This window comes from Lissotriton vulgaris, chromosome 1_1 (assembly GCF_964263255.1).
Source record: "Lissotriton vulgaris chromosome 1_1, aLisVul1.2, whole genome shotgun sequence".
In the NCBI taxonomy this organism is placed as follows: Eukaryota; Metazoa; Chordata; class Amphibia; order Caudata; family Salamandridae; genus Lissotriton; species Lissotriton vulgaris.
Genome location: NC_141685.1, coordinates 2,143,579,147 through 2,143,599,076, shown reverse-complemented (window position 1 = coordinate 2,143,599,076; position 19,930 = coordinate 2,143,579,147). Strand labels below are relative to the sequence as shown.

General features: G+C 42.9%; 1 protein-coding gene across 1 annotated transcript in view; it reads left to right on the top strand.

The window, feature by feature from the left end:
- Positions 1–19,930, top strand: part of EFCAB6 (EF-hand calcium binding domain 6) — an 846,383-nt gene that overhangs the window by 352,863 nt on the left and 473,590 nt on the right. The window contains exon 14 of the mRNA XM_086922295.1: positions 6,143–6,303. Coding sequence (XP_086778421.1) covers positions 6,143–6,303 — 161 coding nt within the window. The remainder of the gene's footprint in view (positions 1–6,142; positions 6,304–19,930) is intronic.

Here is a 19,930-nt window from a genome sequence, read left to right as displayed (position 1 = left end):
TTGTCTGGACCATTGCGGAAACGAAGTCCAATCAGCAGCTGAGCAGCATACACCAAGACTGGAAGGCCCCCGAAGAGTCCTGGGACCGCAGTAAATCAAACCCCTGCAGAGACCAACAGTCCCCAGAGAGTCACGGCACCATCTGAAAAAGCACAATTCTTTAAGGATAGGTAAGATGGACACACACAAAGGCTTCAAGAGTGGCTCTTTATTGCCAATGAACTGCAGTTGAGACAATTTGCTAGTATAACTGCAAAGAGATCTGATTTACAGAAAGGAAGCCAGTCCTTATATACAATTTTCAGTGCCTGCCTCCTGACCTAGAGCTTAAGTCTGTTATCTTGTTTTTGTCAAACATGCAGTTTGAGCTAGTAAGCAGATGCTCGTGTTCTCTGATTTTTACGCACAATTTCCACAGAATATTTGTCCTGAGCAAACACTTTACCCAAGCAGGAGCTGAGCAGATTAACATATCCCAGTTCAGAGAGCCATTTCTAGGAATCAACTCGCTGAACCGGCTTCTGTACACCAGTGAAGGCTAGTGAACCTTTACACATATTTGAGATTGAACAGAAGGGACACGTACTCTTTCATTTGCAATCCATTTGGTTTTTGCTGAATTTCAGACAATTTAGTTTAACCATTTGTCCACTATGGAGCTGTCCTCCATTATGATGAGTGGGCACATATTATTTGCAAGTAGGTGAAACACAGATATTTATGTAAAACTACGGTTCAATTTAATGTATCCCTTCACCAAAGGGCTAATGAATGTTTCATCTTTTACAGATGTCAAGATAAATCCTGATACTCCTTCTACAATTCTTTGAGCTTCTTGAGTTAGGACCATATTAATTTGGACAGTCAGAAATTGTCTACGCATTGTTTGTGCAGCTACAGTTTGTAAAATTTGTACCGAATCAGTCACAATTGTAGCATTAGCACCTGGAGGTATCACCATCGGTATCAAATCAACGGGTGGTGGGGCAATCTGGAACGTCTGTAGAGTTCCCTCAATCTGCATTTCCTTTGGTTCAACAGAAGCAGTAGCCACTGTTGTACTTGCTGGTACACTATTATCAGAATTTGTACTGGGGATCACATTAGGTGGAGGACGGCCAGTTAATGATGCATCCAATATTCCATCCCATAAATCACTATTGGTTTGAGGCTTTTTGTCATCTATAATTTCCTCCTCCTGTATCTGATTCTATAGCCTTTTGTCCTCTCTTTCTTTGTCTCTTGCCATCTTTTCCTACAGGCTTAAGGCTTCAAATTGTGCAGCTCTAGATGGTGACTTTATTTCAGATAACATTTCTCTTAAACTGTCAATAATTTGCAGTTCAAAAGTACCAAATTTTGTAAAGCTCAAAGGACCCTCTTTCTCAGTAACCTTGCACCAATGGTGAATCCACAAACATGAAAACAATCCCACATTCGTTAACATAAAATGTGCAGGCGTTCCATCAGGTGGGGTCTCGTCACCGACCCAAATCGAATTTGTTGATTTACCTCTCAAAAGTGTCTTAAAACCTTTAAACAATTTCATTTCTGCAATAATTCAATCCAATGTTTTGATTCAATTCCATAAATGTCAACTTTTTCCCTCCAATCCTGTTACAGTTTAGATTTTTGAAGACTTTCAACCAATCTCAAAGTGGTTATCACATGACGAACCTATCACAGCGTGGCTTCACTCTGATGTCACTTTTTCCTCGCTCGCAGCGGTTCACCCTCCTTTACAATTTTCTTGTACTCACTCACACATTCCATTCATACACTGAAATAACTACTTGTACATCCAAGCAATTATTTCTCTGACTGTACGTCCACAGTCTGTACGTCCAAAGTCTCGTGTAATTGTCTACCGCAAACTGGCAACTGTCTGTCCACTAAACGACCGGACAATCACCTCAACTGATAGTTTACAATCGCTCAATTTTCCACTTACAGCAACCTACGACCAGCATCGGTCACTCATGCACTCACACATTCACACCACCTATCTCAGTCCGGGTAGTCGATGACGTCTCACGACTCCCCTATCAATGGTCGACAATTACTCTGGGTGTACGGTACACCCGACCCACTTAATCTACTCCATAAGCCTAAGATTTTCCTGGGCTGTGCTCGCTCACAGCCTGATCTCCTTTCATAGAACAGGTAGTCCCACTCCGCAAGACCTTACACAGTCTGTACACCACCGCAATCTAATAAACACATGTAATTACCACAACCGCCGTTACTGCAACTGGAATTACCACAACTGGAATTACCGCATACCACAATCTAATTCAATGCAATTACCACATATGCCATTACCGCATACCATGATCTAATTAAACACAATTACCGCGAATGCAATTACCACAATCAAAATGTACCAAAATTACAGCAAATGCGCTGCTCCCTATTAATACTCACACCTTCTTCAGTAACCGCCTTCTTGGACCGCCTTCTAATACTGCTTTGCCAATCTTCAAGTTTCGGGCATTGGAATCAGGAATCAGGACTTTTTGGGGCTTGGGCCTTATTCTAACTTGGGCAATTTTTGATTGTAGCTCCTTCCAGGGCATTAACCTAAACTCTGCTCCTTCTGGCCAAGGTGTATAACCATCCTCTGCTACCATCGTGTTCCAGCGGAAATCCCACAGTAATCTCGCTTTGGAAAATCTAAGAAATATGGCACCCTTTACCTCTGATTAATGTTATCCTAATTTCCGCTAAAGGTCAATGGATCTTTGCCACCGTTTATGACCAGGTAGCTTCTACATAAACATGAGCAATTCAAGCCTCCAAGGAGACATTATTCGCTCCAGAAGGGATACCTTTTTCTTCTGATGTAGTCACATGGAACCATCTGGTAACGCTAAGAGCTATTGTTTGGGAACAGTTTTAGACCTATCTGGCACCTGGAGGGATATTAATAAGGTGAGGAGACTGTGGTAAGATAATTTATGCACTAGAAATATGATTACTTCCAGTGAGGTTTATGGTCTCAGACCTCAGGAGTATCTCTGGGTTGGTAATTTCCCATTTTCTGGATGTAATGTGTGTATAATGATACAGAAACCGTGCCCAAACAGGCTTAATACAGGGACTGTCCTAGCTTTTACATATGTTCCTATCCCTGAGGCATTATCCACATGGACAGCTTTAACATGAACAATAATAACCTTGACCTTCTTTCACTCAAGGCTGTGGAAGGGGAGCAGATATACCCTTAGTCACACCTTCTCTTGCCACCAAATTATCAGATATTGAACAATGACTCCTTATAGCATTCTCTTTTCATTGGAATTCCAATAGAATACAGTGCGGGTGTTTTATTCCCAATGGGAAGAGAGATAACTCCAATATACCTCCACGACATTTCAGGAAATTTGCAGTTCATATGGTTTTCCGATGATGCATTTTGCTGTCCATGGATGATCACAGAAACCACACAAAATATCTGTAATGTGCCTTTTTTTCTGGGGCACCTGCAGATCAAATTTGGCTGGTTCTTTGCACTCCCCAAGCTTATTGATGAAAAAGGATGCATTTTCCAAATTTTACATATCACCTGCACAACACAAAACCATATTTTTAAATATTTATAAGAAAAACGTTTTATTGAAATGTATTAAAATAAAACGTTTCCATGCCACAGTAACTCTCTCATACCACACACCCTCCATACAGGGATTCCATCCTCTACTTCTCCCATTTCAAAACCTCAGTATGTCATTATCATCCAGCTAACTTCAGCTGTTATAGCCCCTAGCTGCACTAACAAACCTTCCACCCTAATCACAACATTCTCTGTGTCCTGGCAGCTCTCCCATACCACTCACCCTAACCTCATCACACCCTCTTCCCTAAACATAACCATTGAACACTACTTGAGGATGGTCTAAATGGGCTGCTCACATACTAGGCTGAAATGGGGAATACTGGGAGGATTGAAATTGGTAAGGGGAAGTAGAGGTGGATGGAATGGATGAGGTTCTGTGCTGGCCCCTCCTGTAAATTAGGACATGACCTAGAGTGTCTGAGTGCTCAAGTTGCCTGACCACATAGCCTGATGCATTAGCAATAGCAGTTTGGCCCTCTGTCGTCTGGTAGCATATTGAGATGTATGCCATCGGGCAGCTTGGAGAAAGCACTGCCCTGCTGTCCTTGGTAAGTCCTTTATATTTCCCAGGGCAGACTGCAACGGTGCCGACTCTTGAAAGGTTTCCAGGAGGGAACATGGTTAAGCAGATGCAGGTGGAGCAGCTTTAGCTGTGATTGATGGTCCCGAAATTGTAGCTGAGTCAACTGGGGCTGCACGTGATGATCCCCCTGTAGTGAAGGCAGGGCCCTGCTTGCTTGGGTTGTGGTTGGAGGGCATCTTGCAGGTATGACTGGATGTTTCGTGGCAGCTATTGCTGGAGGTTTGGTGGCAGATGTAAAGCTGAGGTGGCAGTTTTGGTAGGACAGATGGAGGGTCCTGCTTCCTCTTCAACTAATTCCTCCATCCCAGAATCACGCACTGGAGTTAATCTTTACTGTTTGATATATATACCTTATATAACTTTCACTCAGCCACAAAATAACCTCTGTGAGATGATCACCCCCAGAGAAGTGCCTCAGCTTATGACCCTTCCTCCATCGGAGTACTTACCTTTAGCTTTGATAACATGCACAACCAGTTTGGATAGACTCCAAACCTGTAACCGGACCAGGTCTTCACACCGTGCCCAGTGAATACAAACTATCTACCAGCTGCACATGCAAGTGTTCTGCATACATGAATGTCCGAACACAGTTGTTGTTCTTGAGACTTGTTTGAGAAGCATTTCACATATGTTTATCCCAATAGTTTTGTCCTTGCAACATTTGTAGTTCTTCTGTCTGGACTCGAGTAGGGTGGACTTTCCTGGGTGAAGCTGATGCCCTCTACCACCTTCTGCATTCCCACACATTAGCAGCAATTTCTCATGTATTACCTTCTTTCTAGCATGCCCTCAGGTTATTGTTGCTATAGGTTGATTCCCATACTGTTTAGATTCACATGCATACATTTGAACTCCCTGGTAGTGAAGTGCCACTGGTCTCAACTGATCTCCCGTGTTCCGCTGACACCCGCAATAGTGATCAGGCAGTCACCTCTAGGACCCTCTCTTTTTGAGTATCCTGTTGTAAGTCGTGGGATGATGCTCCACCTGAGGAATGAATCTCTTGACAATGGCGGGAATCGGTCTCCCTCGCCCTCCATTTGAATTAATTCCATGCATTTTTTAATGTCCTTAACACAGCCGAAGGTTAGATGAAGATAGCATGAACCTAATCAGCCAGGTTCACACATTTGGGGACTTCATTGTCAGGTGCCAACTGTTTCATCAGCTCCTCACACAGCATCTCCAGGTCCCTATCTGAAAAAGTCTGCTTGTGCAGCATTCCTGCTGCAATTGGGTGTAGATGGTGGTGTCAGTTAATGGCCACAGACTTGGCTAGGGAAAATTTAACGGGATTCTGGAAATGTGGCTCTAGAAATGGTGTATTGCCAAAATAGCTAAGTTCCTCCTCACTGTGGTTTGGGTAGCCTGTTTTACACAGCATGGATGTCCCTTTATATCGGAATGTGTCAGAGTGTCCAGGAAGTGGAAACGACCAGAATTTCCTCTAAAACGGTTGCATACACAAACTTTCTGGTTGCTCACACATGCACGTTAACAACTCATGCACTTTTAGCATATTAGCTGTTGAAGCCCTAAGGATGATCCAGAAATGACCAGCTAGAGCTGAAATGACATCTCTATATTATTCAAGTCTTGGAGCGAGAGTATGATCTGAGTGTTTATGCTGCTGCCTCATTTGCTGTTATCTCTGGCATCTTAATGGTTTCTAATCCCCTTCAGTTCACGCACTGAAAAGAACTCACATGACCTAGATGGATAAAATACGGATGAATATTAGGCTGAAACCATATGTTTTATTAAGGAGCATTTTCAAAAAGAATTAGAGTTTTTGACGTGTATTTTCTCCTCCTCACCCCCGTCCCTCATAGCATCATCCATCCAGGTGGGAATTAAATATTTATAGTAAGCTTGTTGCAAGGCGGGAGTTGTGTATTTCAAATGTTTCTGTTCTGAGCATGAATGTGTTTTCAATGTAGGCAGAGGACACCTTCTGTAATAAAACCACAGAGAACCTGAAGGAGTTTCGAAAAGCAGTACTGAGCTTTGACAGTAAAGGCAAAGGAGTTATCAGCAAGAAGACACTGAGAAGGATCATCCTTGCATACTGCCCATCTCTGTCAGAGGACCATTTCAACAAGTAAGTGCTTTATATGTTTCTTGTGTACTCTGCCTGTGTGGATAGGTGAACTCTCCCACACACATACAGAATGAATGAAAATTGCCGGATTAAAAAGAAGAAAAGTTATGGAAGCACGAGTCAGCTGCCATACTAACGTGGTTACGTGGAGATTTCAGCATTTCTATAGCATCCCCAAATTTTTCATAATGTGAGGGCAATCATCTAGAGTTAAGTGTGACTTTTTAGGCAAGATATAAAACAAACTTTGTTTTTAAGTAACTAATTCTGCTCAAATCGAATTGCGTTATTTGGCTTACATTGTGGTCATAAAAGGTGTATAAATAAAACATACATAAAGCATAACAACTTCATAAGCAAATAAAATAAAATATTCTTGCAATTTCTGACAACATTTAAAATACATAATTCAATGGCTCTCTACCAGTCGATAGAAATAGATATGGGGCTAACCCTCCATTGAGTTCCTGCATCTTCCAAGCTTTCAAAAAAGGAGACAATCTCACAAACAACATTATAGCAATTTAAAAACTGAAGATAAATCATAGCATCCCTGTGTTTCCTAAACCTCAGAGGTTTTAAAATTAGCTTAGTAAATAGTAATACAAAAAGATTATAAAACCTACAAAGAAACATAAAATGGCTCAAAGTCTGGTCTGACTGACCATCACAGGGACATGCTGAGGTTGGCGCCCCCAAGAGACCATTAGAGCCGGAACTTTTTCATGCTGAACTTACATGGGCGTTCGCAGGGAGGGGGAAGGAAGGGCGCTTGCCCCCCCCCCCCCCCACGGAGCGACCCTCCCTGCCCCCCCCCCGCGGACGCCCATGAAAACCGTGACTTCAAGACGGAGTTCTCACTCTCTTTTCTCTCCTTTCTTTTATTTGCTTCCCTGTGAAATGGATCTAAAAAAGAAAGACGCTTTTGCTGGAAATGTCGTATTTTTCTGACATTTTAATTCCAAAATGCAGCAATGGGAATAAAATGCTAAAAATATGAACAATAGATGAATAACTAAATAAAGTAAGACAGAGTGGTGCAAACTGGCCAAACTGATTTTATTCACACTAAAACACAGTAGCGCCACTTTTACAGTTTGCCAGTGAAGCGCTATTTTTGCTTTCTTGTCTTTGTTTTCCCTGGACTTGGAACTAGTGCACCAATCCTGAAGGCACTGCAATGCGTGGATTGGAAAACAAAATGTGTGCTGCGGCTCCGCGTCCAGGGATGTGGTCTTTTTACGATACTGCTTACGTTTCTGTAAGGATATAAGCAAAGGCCATTGAAATGGGTCTATTCAGGGCCCGGTAGTCGTGTCCTTAATTTTTCAGGCAAAAGCACTCACTGATTTCTGAATAGTGAGTGTAAAAGCATTAAGGTAACCATGTTGTTCCTGCTTACATTTCCCATGGTTTGCTAAAATTTGCATTCCCTATAAGTGTTTGATTTTTCCATGATGTTGTTACTTTTTTTTTGTAGGCCACATATTGCTCTTGTCTAGTGCATAATTTAAATTGAGCCGCATCCAGATGTTTATATCGGGCAACAATTGGGTTGTAGTTGAAGACAGTGGGAATTTTTTCTCAGTGGGGGAGAGGATGTGGCACTATGGTCAGAGCTGCTGAATTTGGAACTGGGAACCAGGTTCAGCCTTAATAACCAGCCCACCAGACCACTCCTGCGAGAGCACAATCACATGCTAGACCTTAGAAGGCTTCGCAACACCTTAGAAGTCCTGGTGTCTTCGCACCAGCAGGTGGACCCTAGCATGACAAGTGTAGGTTAACCTTCAAGGCTTGTCCACCACTATCCATACTGAAGTTCACCTCCAGTCTTGCTGGCAGGCCTATTAAGCAGCACACCCTAGAACAACAGTCACTGAGGTCTCAGGACCCTTGAGAAGGGCCATCTCTAGGGCGGTGCAACCAGTGTGACCGCACCGGGTGCTGACTTTAGGTGGAGGCATCATATTTGCAGGTATATTATGGTTTTAAAAATGCTTGCTGCCTCCTTCCTGGCCTCCAGCAATTTTCGGCAACACCCAAATGTCATGATGACTCTGGTGATTACTGTTCTTCCTAGAGAGGGATCAGAATTTTGTCTAGTGGAAGTTTTGACTCATGGAAAGGTAGAGAGATGGTTAATATACCGGCTGCAAAGAACATGCGCCATGCAGATCACAACGTGTGCATAATGTGAATAGGTCAGTGGGCTACTGCTTTTTTCAGAGAGATCCTTTTGTTACTTGCAGTTTATAAGTTATAATTCTAACTTAGAACAGTGAGCTATGAACTGTCATCTAAGAGCTGCATACAAACTGCAAGGTATAAATTAGAGCGTTATGTTTCCCACCCCCCCAGGCTTTGATTATCCTAATGTGGCAAAAAGTGTTTTTTTGGACAGAAATCAATTCTGATTATTAAGGAGAATCCCCAACCATGGTATTACGTTTTATGATCTGGGTATTGTGTTTCTCCAGACCAATCACTATAAAACTATACAGGCTACTAGTATGGTTGTCATGTGACTCCTACACCTTGTAGTCCTTAGTCTTATGTAACATTTTCTATACAATGGTTTACACACATATTGATTGTCTCTGTGTAATGTGTGTGATGTAAAGAGCTCTGACACCCTACAATGGTATGAGTGGCGCTGTAAATCAAATTAAATGCATCTGAGAGAGAGTGGTTATCGAAACTTGGGGGCACAGTTAAAGGGTGGTAGTGAGATAATCCATGGCAGAGGTGGTCATTGGGGGGCACTAACAAACATTAATGCACAGGACACCACCAGTGCTATGGCTGGCCCTGCCCTTGAGGCCAATCTGCCTCACCCATAGGTACCTCCATTGGCCTTGTTTCAGCAATAGTTGCTGCAACTCAGCAGGGATTGGCAATGCAGGATTTGCACGCATACCAAACTAAGTTTGCAAACTTCACAGTCTCCCTGCTTCATTCACAAGCACTTTTAACATGTGCTGCCTGCTGTGGGGCCAAGGATGACAACATTATGGCGTAGTGTTGACTAAATTATTCATGAAAAAAAGACTGCAGCGTAATTCAGTATATTTTCAGATATTTTATTATTTTGACGTGTGTACACATGCTAACAGTCTCTGGAAAGATTTTGCCTTATTAGTACCAGTGTAACATACATACGCAGCAGTGAGAAAGGTGACCAGTCAACCTTTACAATAGGCCATCCACCCGCAGCAACACAAGTCACATTTTATATTGATATGTTGAGCTACAAACAATTTATTAGTTTAAATGGTCAGATCATGCAGCAGATCTTGCATTATGAGGCAAATATGGCAGAGCCATCATTTTAGAGAAAACATTTGCAAACTAGGATATTTTGCCATTCATGTTTGAACTGATGTTGTGGAAAAAGGGAGTAGTGCTGATGACAGAAACTCCATGGCTAGGAGACAATTGGATTGTGTTTCCACATTTTATCATATTTGGTACAATCTGTGATTAGAAGCATATTCCGCTTTGTTAATATATTTTAATGTCAATAACACATTATAACCTTAAATAATCATGTGTATTCATTGGTTGATTAAACTGGGCAGTGAATTGCCAAACAAATACTAAAAATTGGGATATCTGCGCATTCTGGCCACACCTCTGGCTCCACCCACAGATCCAATCCTTGGGTTATTCCCGCCCTCTGATTCTCCGCCCACCGTTCCCCTACTTTTTTCCCCCCACTTTGACCACTGTTTAAGACTCAGCATCCCTGGACCTGTGATGTGCCGCCACTGCGGGCACCACATGTGCCACACATTTAAGGTGCCGGGCTTCTGAATAAGGGAGCTGGCCATTATTGTATCCCTAAACGTGCGCACGTTGTCAGTTTGACATTGACTACACGTAGAGGGACTCTAAGATTCTTTAAAAAAATATAGCTAACATTTGGACCTATACATTTTATTTTGTATAAATTAATTGAATGTGTGTAAAATTTAGCAATGCCCGTGGAATTCTAGTAAAGGGAGCACCCATTGGCGCATCACTAGCGTGTGTGATTGCTGCATTATTTATCACTATCTTTGACATTGTGCTTTAACTTTGGATAAAAGTTATCATGAATTCTAGCTCGAAGAAGCCAATATTGGTAAATATGTGTGCTACAAATAATCCCTAACATACACTGTGCATACAGTATATTTAATCTGGTGCTTTAATCATAGGCTGTTAATTGAGTCTATCCCAGTTATGTGCCCCATTGTTTCTTGTGCCCCACCTGGCACACATCATGTCGGAGGATGGTGATGACGTTAACATTTTGCCCCCCCCGGAAAAATGTCTGCGGACGCCCATTCGTGATTATAAAAAATTCTTGAAATCACAAATCACATCTGTGCTTAGTCAGTACAGACGTTCTGAGGGGGGTAATGTCAGAGGGCAAAACCCAAACAACTTATCCCTTCACCCGGCAAACCTGTATTGCTACCCACCTCGGGGGTACACAAAGTGCCGCTTCCAAGCCAGCCCACCATAATGTTGCATCTTCAGTACCTGCGGAAACCCCCACTTTAGGACAGTACCCTTCACCATCTGATGAAACCAGCGTGTACCTGTGCAGATGTGTTTCTTCTACCAACCCGTGTGTGGAGAGGCTCATAGAGGGGTATCCCTGACGCGATTTATGCACCTTCAAATCTCAACCCATTATAAATCTCCCGCCTGGTATAGTCCAACAAAAAGCTAAGTAATAACATATTGGGCTTGTTGGTGCACTTTAGAAGTTTTTCCTTTACCCTTGCCAGCAAGATTCCATTGACCCATAGAGTTGGATGGATTGGGCCTTGACCAGTTGCTACAGAGGGGGAAGTGTGTTATTGTTAATTTTAGAACCCCATGGTTGTCACAAAGTCTCATATTTGGTCCTCTCAGTTGGGCCAGGATAAGAGACAGTAGATACGTGGTCCAATTCGGTTATTTTTACAAACCTAGTATTATTTCATTACAAACATGGTACTATATCCAAGGAAGTATGTCTGCAGAAACTCATGTACCTAACATACAGGGCAGCCTGTTTAATCTCCATACTACTGTGTCTACCTCAGGGGAGAATAGTAATCCACTTTGGTATTGCTATGATGTTATTTTCACTGTGGACTGACTTCCAGACGAAATTTAAGTTGAAAAGCAAATTATTTTACTGGTACCATGTAGCACTGTCACTATAGAGCAGGGGTCTCCAAACCGGTCCAGGAGGGCCAGATCAATGCCAGATTTTTAAAATTACTACATGTATCTCAATAGGGATATCTAAAAAATCTGGCATGGATCCGGCCCTCCAGGACCGGTTTGGAGACCCCTGCTATAGAGGATAATGACGTTCTCACCAAGGATCCTATGGAAGTCACTCGCAGGAGTTCCTTTACCCTGCTGAATTGGAACTTAGCGGGCCAAAAGGTAAGATCACTAACACAGGCTGGCTAAATCTAGTTGAAAAATATGATTGAATTTGTTTTCAGGAAACTTGGGATACTATACTCTCTACTTGTTCTAGTCTTGCCCTGCCATCCCTTCTGTTCCATGCAGAGCAAAAGTGGGGCTCCCTGTCTGGGTCAAGTTGGACTTGAACGTAATTAATTAAAGGTGCATGCTCACTAGAATGATTTATGCTTGTTTAGCCAACAAACTCACAAAGGAGTTACCATTGTACAAGGAAAAGGGAAAGGGTATATATAGTAACGAACAGACGAGATCCGTTCCACCTTCGGCTTAAATCAATCTAGATCATTTATTTTACAAACCGGGAAAACCATTGGTCAACATTGGATTTTTAAGAGATGGTATTGCAAAGCTGAACAGTTATATATATATATATATATATATATATATATATATATATATATATATATATATATATATATATATATATATATATATATATATACATATATCCTACTGGCGGTACCATAGGAAATCCCCAACATTCTATTGGGAATAACTTTGGCGCCGATTGAGGAATCTGCGTGTAATTTTCCTTAAATTTGCTCATCTACGCTCCACTCCTTCCCTGAAAGTTTCGGGGGGATTCGTCAAGCGGGGGCCGAGAAAAAAGGGGGGTCCCAAAGCGGCTACAACCCGAACGGCTGAATGGAATTCTACCAAACTTGGCAAAATGGCAGGGCCTGGTATGCAGATGTGCCTGTGCTAAGTTTGGTGAAAACAGTAGTTCTTGAGAAAATTGAATTTGAAATTTTTCAAATGGCATTTTCTATGGGACCTTTAGACACGGCTACAGCCCGAACAGCTGAACGGAATTACACCAAACTTGGCAAAATGGTAGGGACGGGTATGCAGTAGTGCCTTTTCTTCATTTTGTGAAAATCCCTCCGGTAGTTGTTGAGAAAATTGAATTTGAGCAAATGATATATTTATATGCGCTCAACATTCTATTGGGAATAACTTTGGCGCCGATTGAGGAATCTGCGTGTAATTTTCCAGAATTTTGGCCAGCTCAGCTCCTTCCCTGAAAGTTTTGGGGGGATTCGTCAAGCGCGGGCCGAAAGGGGGGTCCCAAAACATGTTTTCCCCATGTTAATTTCCATAGGGACCTTTAGACACAGCTACAGCCCGAACGACTGAATGGAATTACACCAAACTTGGCAAGATGGTAGGGCCTGGTATGCACATGCATATTTGGTGAAAATCCCTCCAGTAGTTGTTGAGAAAATTGAATTTGAGCAAATTATATATCTATATGCGCTCTCCGTACGCGTACCCTTACGTGCGCGAGCGAGTTTCTGATTGGCTGGCAGTCGACTGTCAACATTCCAAACTGTCCAAACCAGGAAGTAATGGCCACCATCTTGTTTTTCAGGAGAACTGAGGCACAAGAGAGCCCAAAACAAACACGGAAAGGGGGCAGGGTAGAGACCCCCTGACCCCCTAGCCCTTCTCAGGGGGTCCCAGAAGGACCCCCAAAGGCAAAAAATAAAAATAAATGAATTCGAAAAAAATCGAGGGGTACGCACACCGTACACGACGTGCGCGTACCCCGCGATTTAAAAAAAAATACTTTTTTTTTGCACTTGGTGGTCCTTGTGGGACCCCCTGAGAAGGGCTAGGGGGTCAGGGGGTCTCTACCCTGCCCCCTTTTTGCATTTTCCACTCTTGTTTTGTGCTCTCTTGTGCCTCACTTCTCCTGATAAACAAGATGGCTGCTCAGGTGGTCCCAGAAGGATAATAACATATATAAACGTTATCCGCTAATCGAATTAGCATTTACAAAACCTTTGAAATTTATTGAAAAAAAATATAGGCTTCACGCCTGATATAGTTAGGAATTAGCATTTAAAAAACCTTGCAAATTCACTGAAAAAAACATAGGTTTCAGGCCTTATATAGTATTATAGTTAGGAATTGGCATTTAAAAAACCTTGCAAATTCACTTAAAACACCATAGGTTTCAGGCCTTATATAGTTAGGAATTAGCATTTTAAAAACCTTGCAAATTCACTTAAAAACCATAGGTTTCAGGCCTTATTTAGTTAGGAATTAGCATTTAAAAAAACATTGAAATTGCTCCTATATAGTTAGTTGTACTAACTATATTTTGCGCACCCGCAATCCACTGCTGATGATGTCACATATTACATCATTCATGACATGGTCAGTGACATCACTGATGACATCTCAAATGACATCACTGATGACATCACTGATGACATCTCATTTTGTAGTGTAGTTCCTATATTCCCAATAGGCTCTGCGCATTGGAATAATATATTCAGCAGTGTAGACGAATGACTGAGGTCGACTACGTCTCTACTGACTATATTAGACTTAAGGTTTGCCAGCTAGCTCAGAGGTCACTAGAAACTTTCTTGAATAAACGAGGAGGAGTTTAACCTCCCTGGATAGACAAGAAGGGATTAGCTTCCGACAACCATATAACATGACAAATTTGCTCCCTCAGAATAAGAGTACATCTCTAGAGTCGTGTGAAAACAATAGACAGCTATTTCACTCAGTCAATTGTGCGTTCTTAGTTTCACCAGAGTGCAGGGAAGAGAGAGACGGGCGTTTTCAATAAAAGGTATTATTTATTGAGCAGTCTTCCTTCTCATGCAAGAGAAATGAATTGCCACAATTGCAATACTTAATATAAAGTAAAGTACGTACAGTAAAAGAAGTATTATGAAATAATACTGTAAAAGCATTGATATGGCTTCTTAGCCATAAGACACTTTAAAATGGATAAAATATATACATACATATATACATTGACTAACGTGCTCAACTGGTGCTTCTAAAATACGCCTACCCCGGTGTACCTGACCTAAGCCTAATACGTGGGAAGGAGTAAGTAAGTAGCAGTTTAAGTTAAGTTGGTTTTGCCTAGAATCTGATTCAAGAATTCTCTTTAAGGGTTTAGTCAGCACTGTACCTTGGGAATAGAATGTAGGAGTTCTGGTATCTCTTTCCTCAGGACTTGATATCCCAGCAACCCGCAAGGGTAGGCTGGAAACGCCGGAGCTGGATTTTCTCGGCAGGAGAAAAGACAGCGTCTTTCTCAGCGCGTCAAAGAGGAGGGGCAGCGTCCGTGGGCTCTCGCATCAGCTGGGCTCTCGGGCAAGTAGATAGCTGCTCTGCTCCAAAACCACCACTGTGTGTTTGCTTACGGCAACGTTGGTATATTTATACCTGAAAGGTGCCGAGTTTGACGTAAGGTTTGGACATAAGACGTCAATAAAGATGTCACTAAGAACTGGCCGTTCTTACAGTGCTCGCAGGAGTTCTGTCAACATTTCAAAACAAAGCAAATGGGGATTACCCAGGTTGCTGGAGGTTTGGTGTGTCGAAAGAACTTGTTGTGCTTTCTAGGAATCCAAGGAAGTAGCTTTTGTCGTGCCTTGGACTGCAAGGGCTATTTACTTAAATATGGATCTGATTCTTAAGCCATTATAGGCATATTATTGATTATAGCCGTACAAGGGCATAAAATAGCAATATTGATTCAGGTGTCTAGATAAAAACACAATAATTTGACATCACTGATCACATCACTGATGATATCATTCATGTGATAATACGATGCACCTCCTCACACTCTAATATAACCTTTGATACACCCAGTGCTAAATACAGACCACCATTCTTGAAACCATTGACACACCAATATCAGTTACTACATTAGCACTCACTGATTCCTAGGTCTACACACACATTCACTCATTCACCCATAGAATCACTCATACATACAGTCACTCATCAATACAACACTATCATATTCACTCATACACCTATACAGACACTCACACACTGCCACTCATCCATGGAGTTACTCACACAGCTAGTCAGTCATGCAAAGAATCAATCACCCTTCCATTACCTCAACTATACAGTTATACACACAACACCTTACTTATTCAAACTTATACTAACACATACTCTTATACAATCACTGATACAAGTACACAATGATCCATACAGCCACTCGCACATTCACTGGCTCTCATGTATAGTCATTTATATATGCCAACTCTCACATGCACTGTGTTTTACATATGTACTTACTTGGACATGTAGCACTGAGATATCCATTCACTCACCAACACACCCATGCACACAGTCAACTGCCCATATAGCTGTTTCCACATGCACTCTTGAACTCATACACCTAGTGAATCAACTGCTCACACATCTATGCACAGAGTCTCACACCTCCCAGCCACCCACACACACACTCAGTCTCCCATTCAAATACTTGGGCAACCAATCAATAACCCATATAGCCACTCATATAGCTACTGATCAACACATGCAGCAGCTTACACAAAACAGACATATTAATGCACACATTCAGACAGTTTAGTCACTAACCCATGCATTTAGTAAGACACATTTAATCACTCACTCATACAGTCAGTCACACACCTACTAAATCCTTCATCCAGACACTTCTACATCCACTCATTCTTCAATATGTAAAACATATTTAAACTTTACAGAAACACACAGTCACTGGATGATGTCATCAGTGATGTCATCAGTGATGTCAAATGAGATGGCATCACTGATGTCATCAGTGATGTCATCAGTGATGTCATCAGTGATGTCACTGACCATGTCATGAATGATGTAATATGTGACATCATCAGCAGTGGATTGCGGGTGCGCGAAATATAGTTAGTACAACTAACTATATAGGAGCAATTTCAATGGTTTTTTAAATGCTAATTCCTAACTACATAAGGCCTGAACCCCATGGTTTTTTAAGTGAATTTGCAAGGTTTTTAAAATGCTAATTCCTAACTATATAAGGCCTGAAACCTATGGTTTTTTAAGTGAATATATATATATATATATATATAAAAACTAACAAGCATCAAAGTTGCAAAATTATGTGATACTATCGATCATAATCCAGTAAACACATCAAAATAGAAATCTGTGCATCTAAATATTTTATTCTTCATTAGTAATTAAGGAAACATCATTTTCAAATTCAGAATATATTTAAAAATACATAATTTTAAAGTGCTAGCTCAAAAATACAATTTTCTAATGTAACATATCTCATGAACACATTCTAATACACACAGACACCATAATCATCAATAAAACACTACTTTCTTTAAACAAATTTTATAGTTAAAAACCAGTTTCAAGGTTAATCGAAACTGTAAAAAAAAATCAGTTTTTATGTGCATTTTTTTGAAAACACTTTATTTTCCAGATATAGGATAATTACACATAGCATTGCATTGCATACAGTCCCAGCATAACGAAAACCATGAGTTCCTGACTTCTTTTTGGCACAACACTGTGTATCAATGCAGAGATAACCCGCAGCCCGCCCCAAATGTACCATCCCCAAATCCCTTCCATTCCCTTCAATGAACCTCTAGAACGTGCAGGATTTTAGGATTGACCAATATCTCCAGTAGCATTGAGCCACAGTTTTGCACTGTAGACTCTCACGCTGCGCTGTGAGTTTCGATATCGGTAGGACCCTCACTCAGCCCACACCCTCCGGCACTATGCTGCTGTTCACTTGTGTATTGGCAGTCTGTTTAGCTGTTTCCAAATATGCTCTCAATCAATCAATCAATCAATCAATCAATCAAAGCATTTATATAGCTCACTACTCACCCAGAGGGTCTCAAGGCGCCCCCATATGTCTTTGGGGCATGATGTTGACCGCATAAGACTGGCGTATGTCTCAGTGTTGGTGTTGCAGTATACCAAGCTATTCAGCCAGTCTTGCAGTTTGGGGGCCGTTCTCCTTCCCCAGTGCATGGCCACCTCTCTATTTGCCAATAGTAAACCCAATGACGCTAGCCTCCTTACTTTTTTGGAAATCTGGACTGTGTACCCTAGGAGTGCAATTTCGGCAAGGGGGGTAAGTGGAAGCCCAATTATTTTTCCCAGCGTCTCATGCACCGCTACCCAATAGGACTGCAAACTGGGACATGACCACGCCAGGTGCAGGAATCCGGCATGTGGGGAAGCACATTTGAGGCAGTATGTGGTCTAGTGGCATCGATCTTGTGGGCCATGGCGGTTGTGAAATAGGTGCGACGGAGGAATTTAAAATGTAACAACTTATGCTGACTGTTAAGCGAAATGTCCCCTGTGGCCCTGCAACATTTCTCCCATTGTTTGTCTGAAATCGCCCCACCAGTTTCTTCCTCCCAGTCTTGTCTAATCTTAGTGTCATCTACCTGGACCAGATGGGCACAGGCCTTGTACATGTTAGATATCAGGTGTGCGCCGCTAGGGCTCTCCAGCACCAGAGTCAGAGGGGGAAACGAGTCCGCTCAAGAGGGTACAAGGGAAACGCTGCACGTAGCTTAGACTTTACTCGGCTCATTAAGAATCGGGTCATGAAGGTGCAATCAGTGAATCTGTTTTCGTCATCCATGGAAAAGACATGACCCTCCGGGAACAGATCGCCAATCTTAACTATGTCTAGTGCGAGCAGCGTGCGCTGTATCAGTCCTACCCCTGTGAGCGGAACCATCTCACATTTGGCAGCGGCAGAGCAGAGGAATATAGAAGTGTGGAAACCGTACGCTTTATGAGCTTGCTCCACGCCCAAGCGGTGGTGGACACTGTCTGGATATCGTGACTGTCACGCGGAAATCCCCCGGGTAGCACCTCACCCAGTTTCGTCAGGAGAACCAGATCCGCCTCCGGTTTTAAGAAAGGGATGCGAACGTCAGGGTGAAACCAAGCGTTCGCTTAGTGGCATTGAGCCACCAAATAATACAGTTGGAAGTCCGGCACGTTGAAACCCCTCTGCCGTACGGCAGAGTTAGTGTGGACCAGCGAACGCGGGGCCGCCTACCGCACCATATCAGGCAGATCATCAATGTCCGCCGAGTGCGATAGAATCCTTCGGAAAGGAGCACGGGAATATTATTGAAGAGATACAAAAATTTAGGGAGCACCACCATTTTTAATATGGCCACTCTACCCGCAAGAGACACGGGCAAACGCAGCCACCGGTCCACCTGCTCTTCTATTTTGTGGAAGGTCTGTCCGTAGTTAAGGCGTATAATTTGGGTGGTGTCCATGTGGAAATGGATGCCATGATATTTCACCGAGTCCTGACACCATTCCAGTGGAAATTCGCAAACCCACATGGCCGTGCTCTCCGTTTTCGGGAATATGATGGACTTATGGCAATTAAAGCCTAGACCCAAGAATCTACTGAAGCGGATAATTTCCTGAATCAGGGGTGCCAGGTTCAATTGAGGCTCCTGGACATAAAGGATGGTATCATCCGCGTACAGTGGGGGTGTGGCTTGGATGCCGAGGAGGTAGGCAGCGTGAGCCCGGAGCTCCGCGCCCGATCCCTGATAAAATCCTGATAAATTGCACGAATTCCAACGGAAATTGGAAAATTTATTGGCTGAAGGCGTCACGGAGACATCGGCGCCCTGGGTTCGCAGTCATCTGCCGTTAATCTCCAAGAAAATCGAACTTAGAAAATACCGGCGGAACGGAAAAGCTCCCCTCTAAGATGGCGGCCCGAAGCCTGAGCTGGTGACGCAGAGAACAAAGGAGACCTGCTGATCTGCACCTCTAGAGCGCTTGTACCAGCGGTGATTGCTGGATCGTAAGATCAACGTCGGTCCTATGAGGTGGCTCAAGCGGCCCTCCTTCCCGCATTGGTGAAACTACGACGGTGGAGTGGGGAAATTTCTTCAGGGCGGACCTACAATGGCGGCAGCCCCGTGAATCGACCATTACAGTCTTTGTGTGCAGGCCGAGGGGACGAAGGCCCCATCGCCACCGCTCTGACTGAAGGGGGCTGACCCACCCCCTAAGAGTGGCTTGCACAGTGCTCGGTGCCCTAGGCTCAACCCGGATTTCCAGCCTTTGCTGCCCTAGGGAACTATCCGGAATAAATGGTCCTGAACTACTGAAAGGTTGACCGGAGATTGGAAGTAGGCTGAACATTGTGGACGATCGGGCTGCCGAGGCCTACGACTGCTGGCGCCGATAGTTGGGATTCATCTTGCCCCTGACTCGATCACACCAAGATGGGGAAGACAATGGGGAAGGGGGACGGAGCGGCTGGATCTGAAACGATGGACGGAGCAGACCAAGGCCACACTGATCTTCAACGTATGCAAGACCGCAT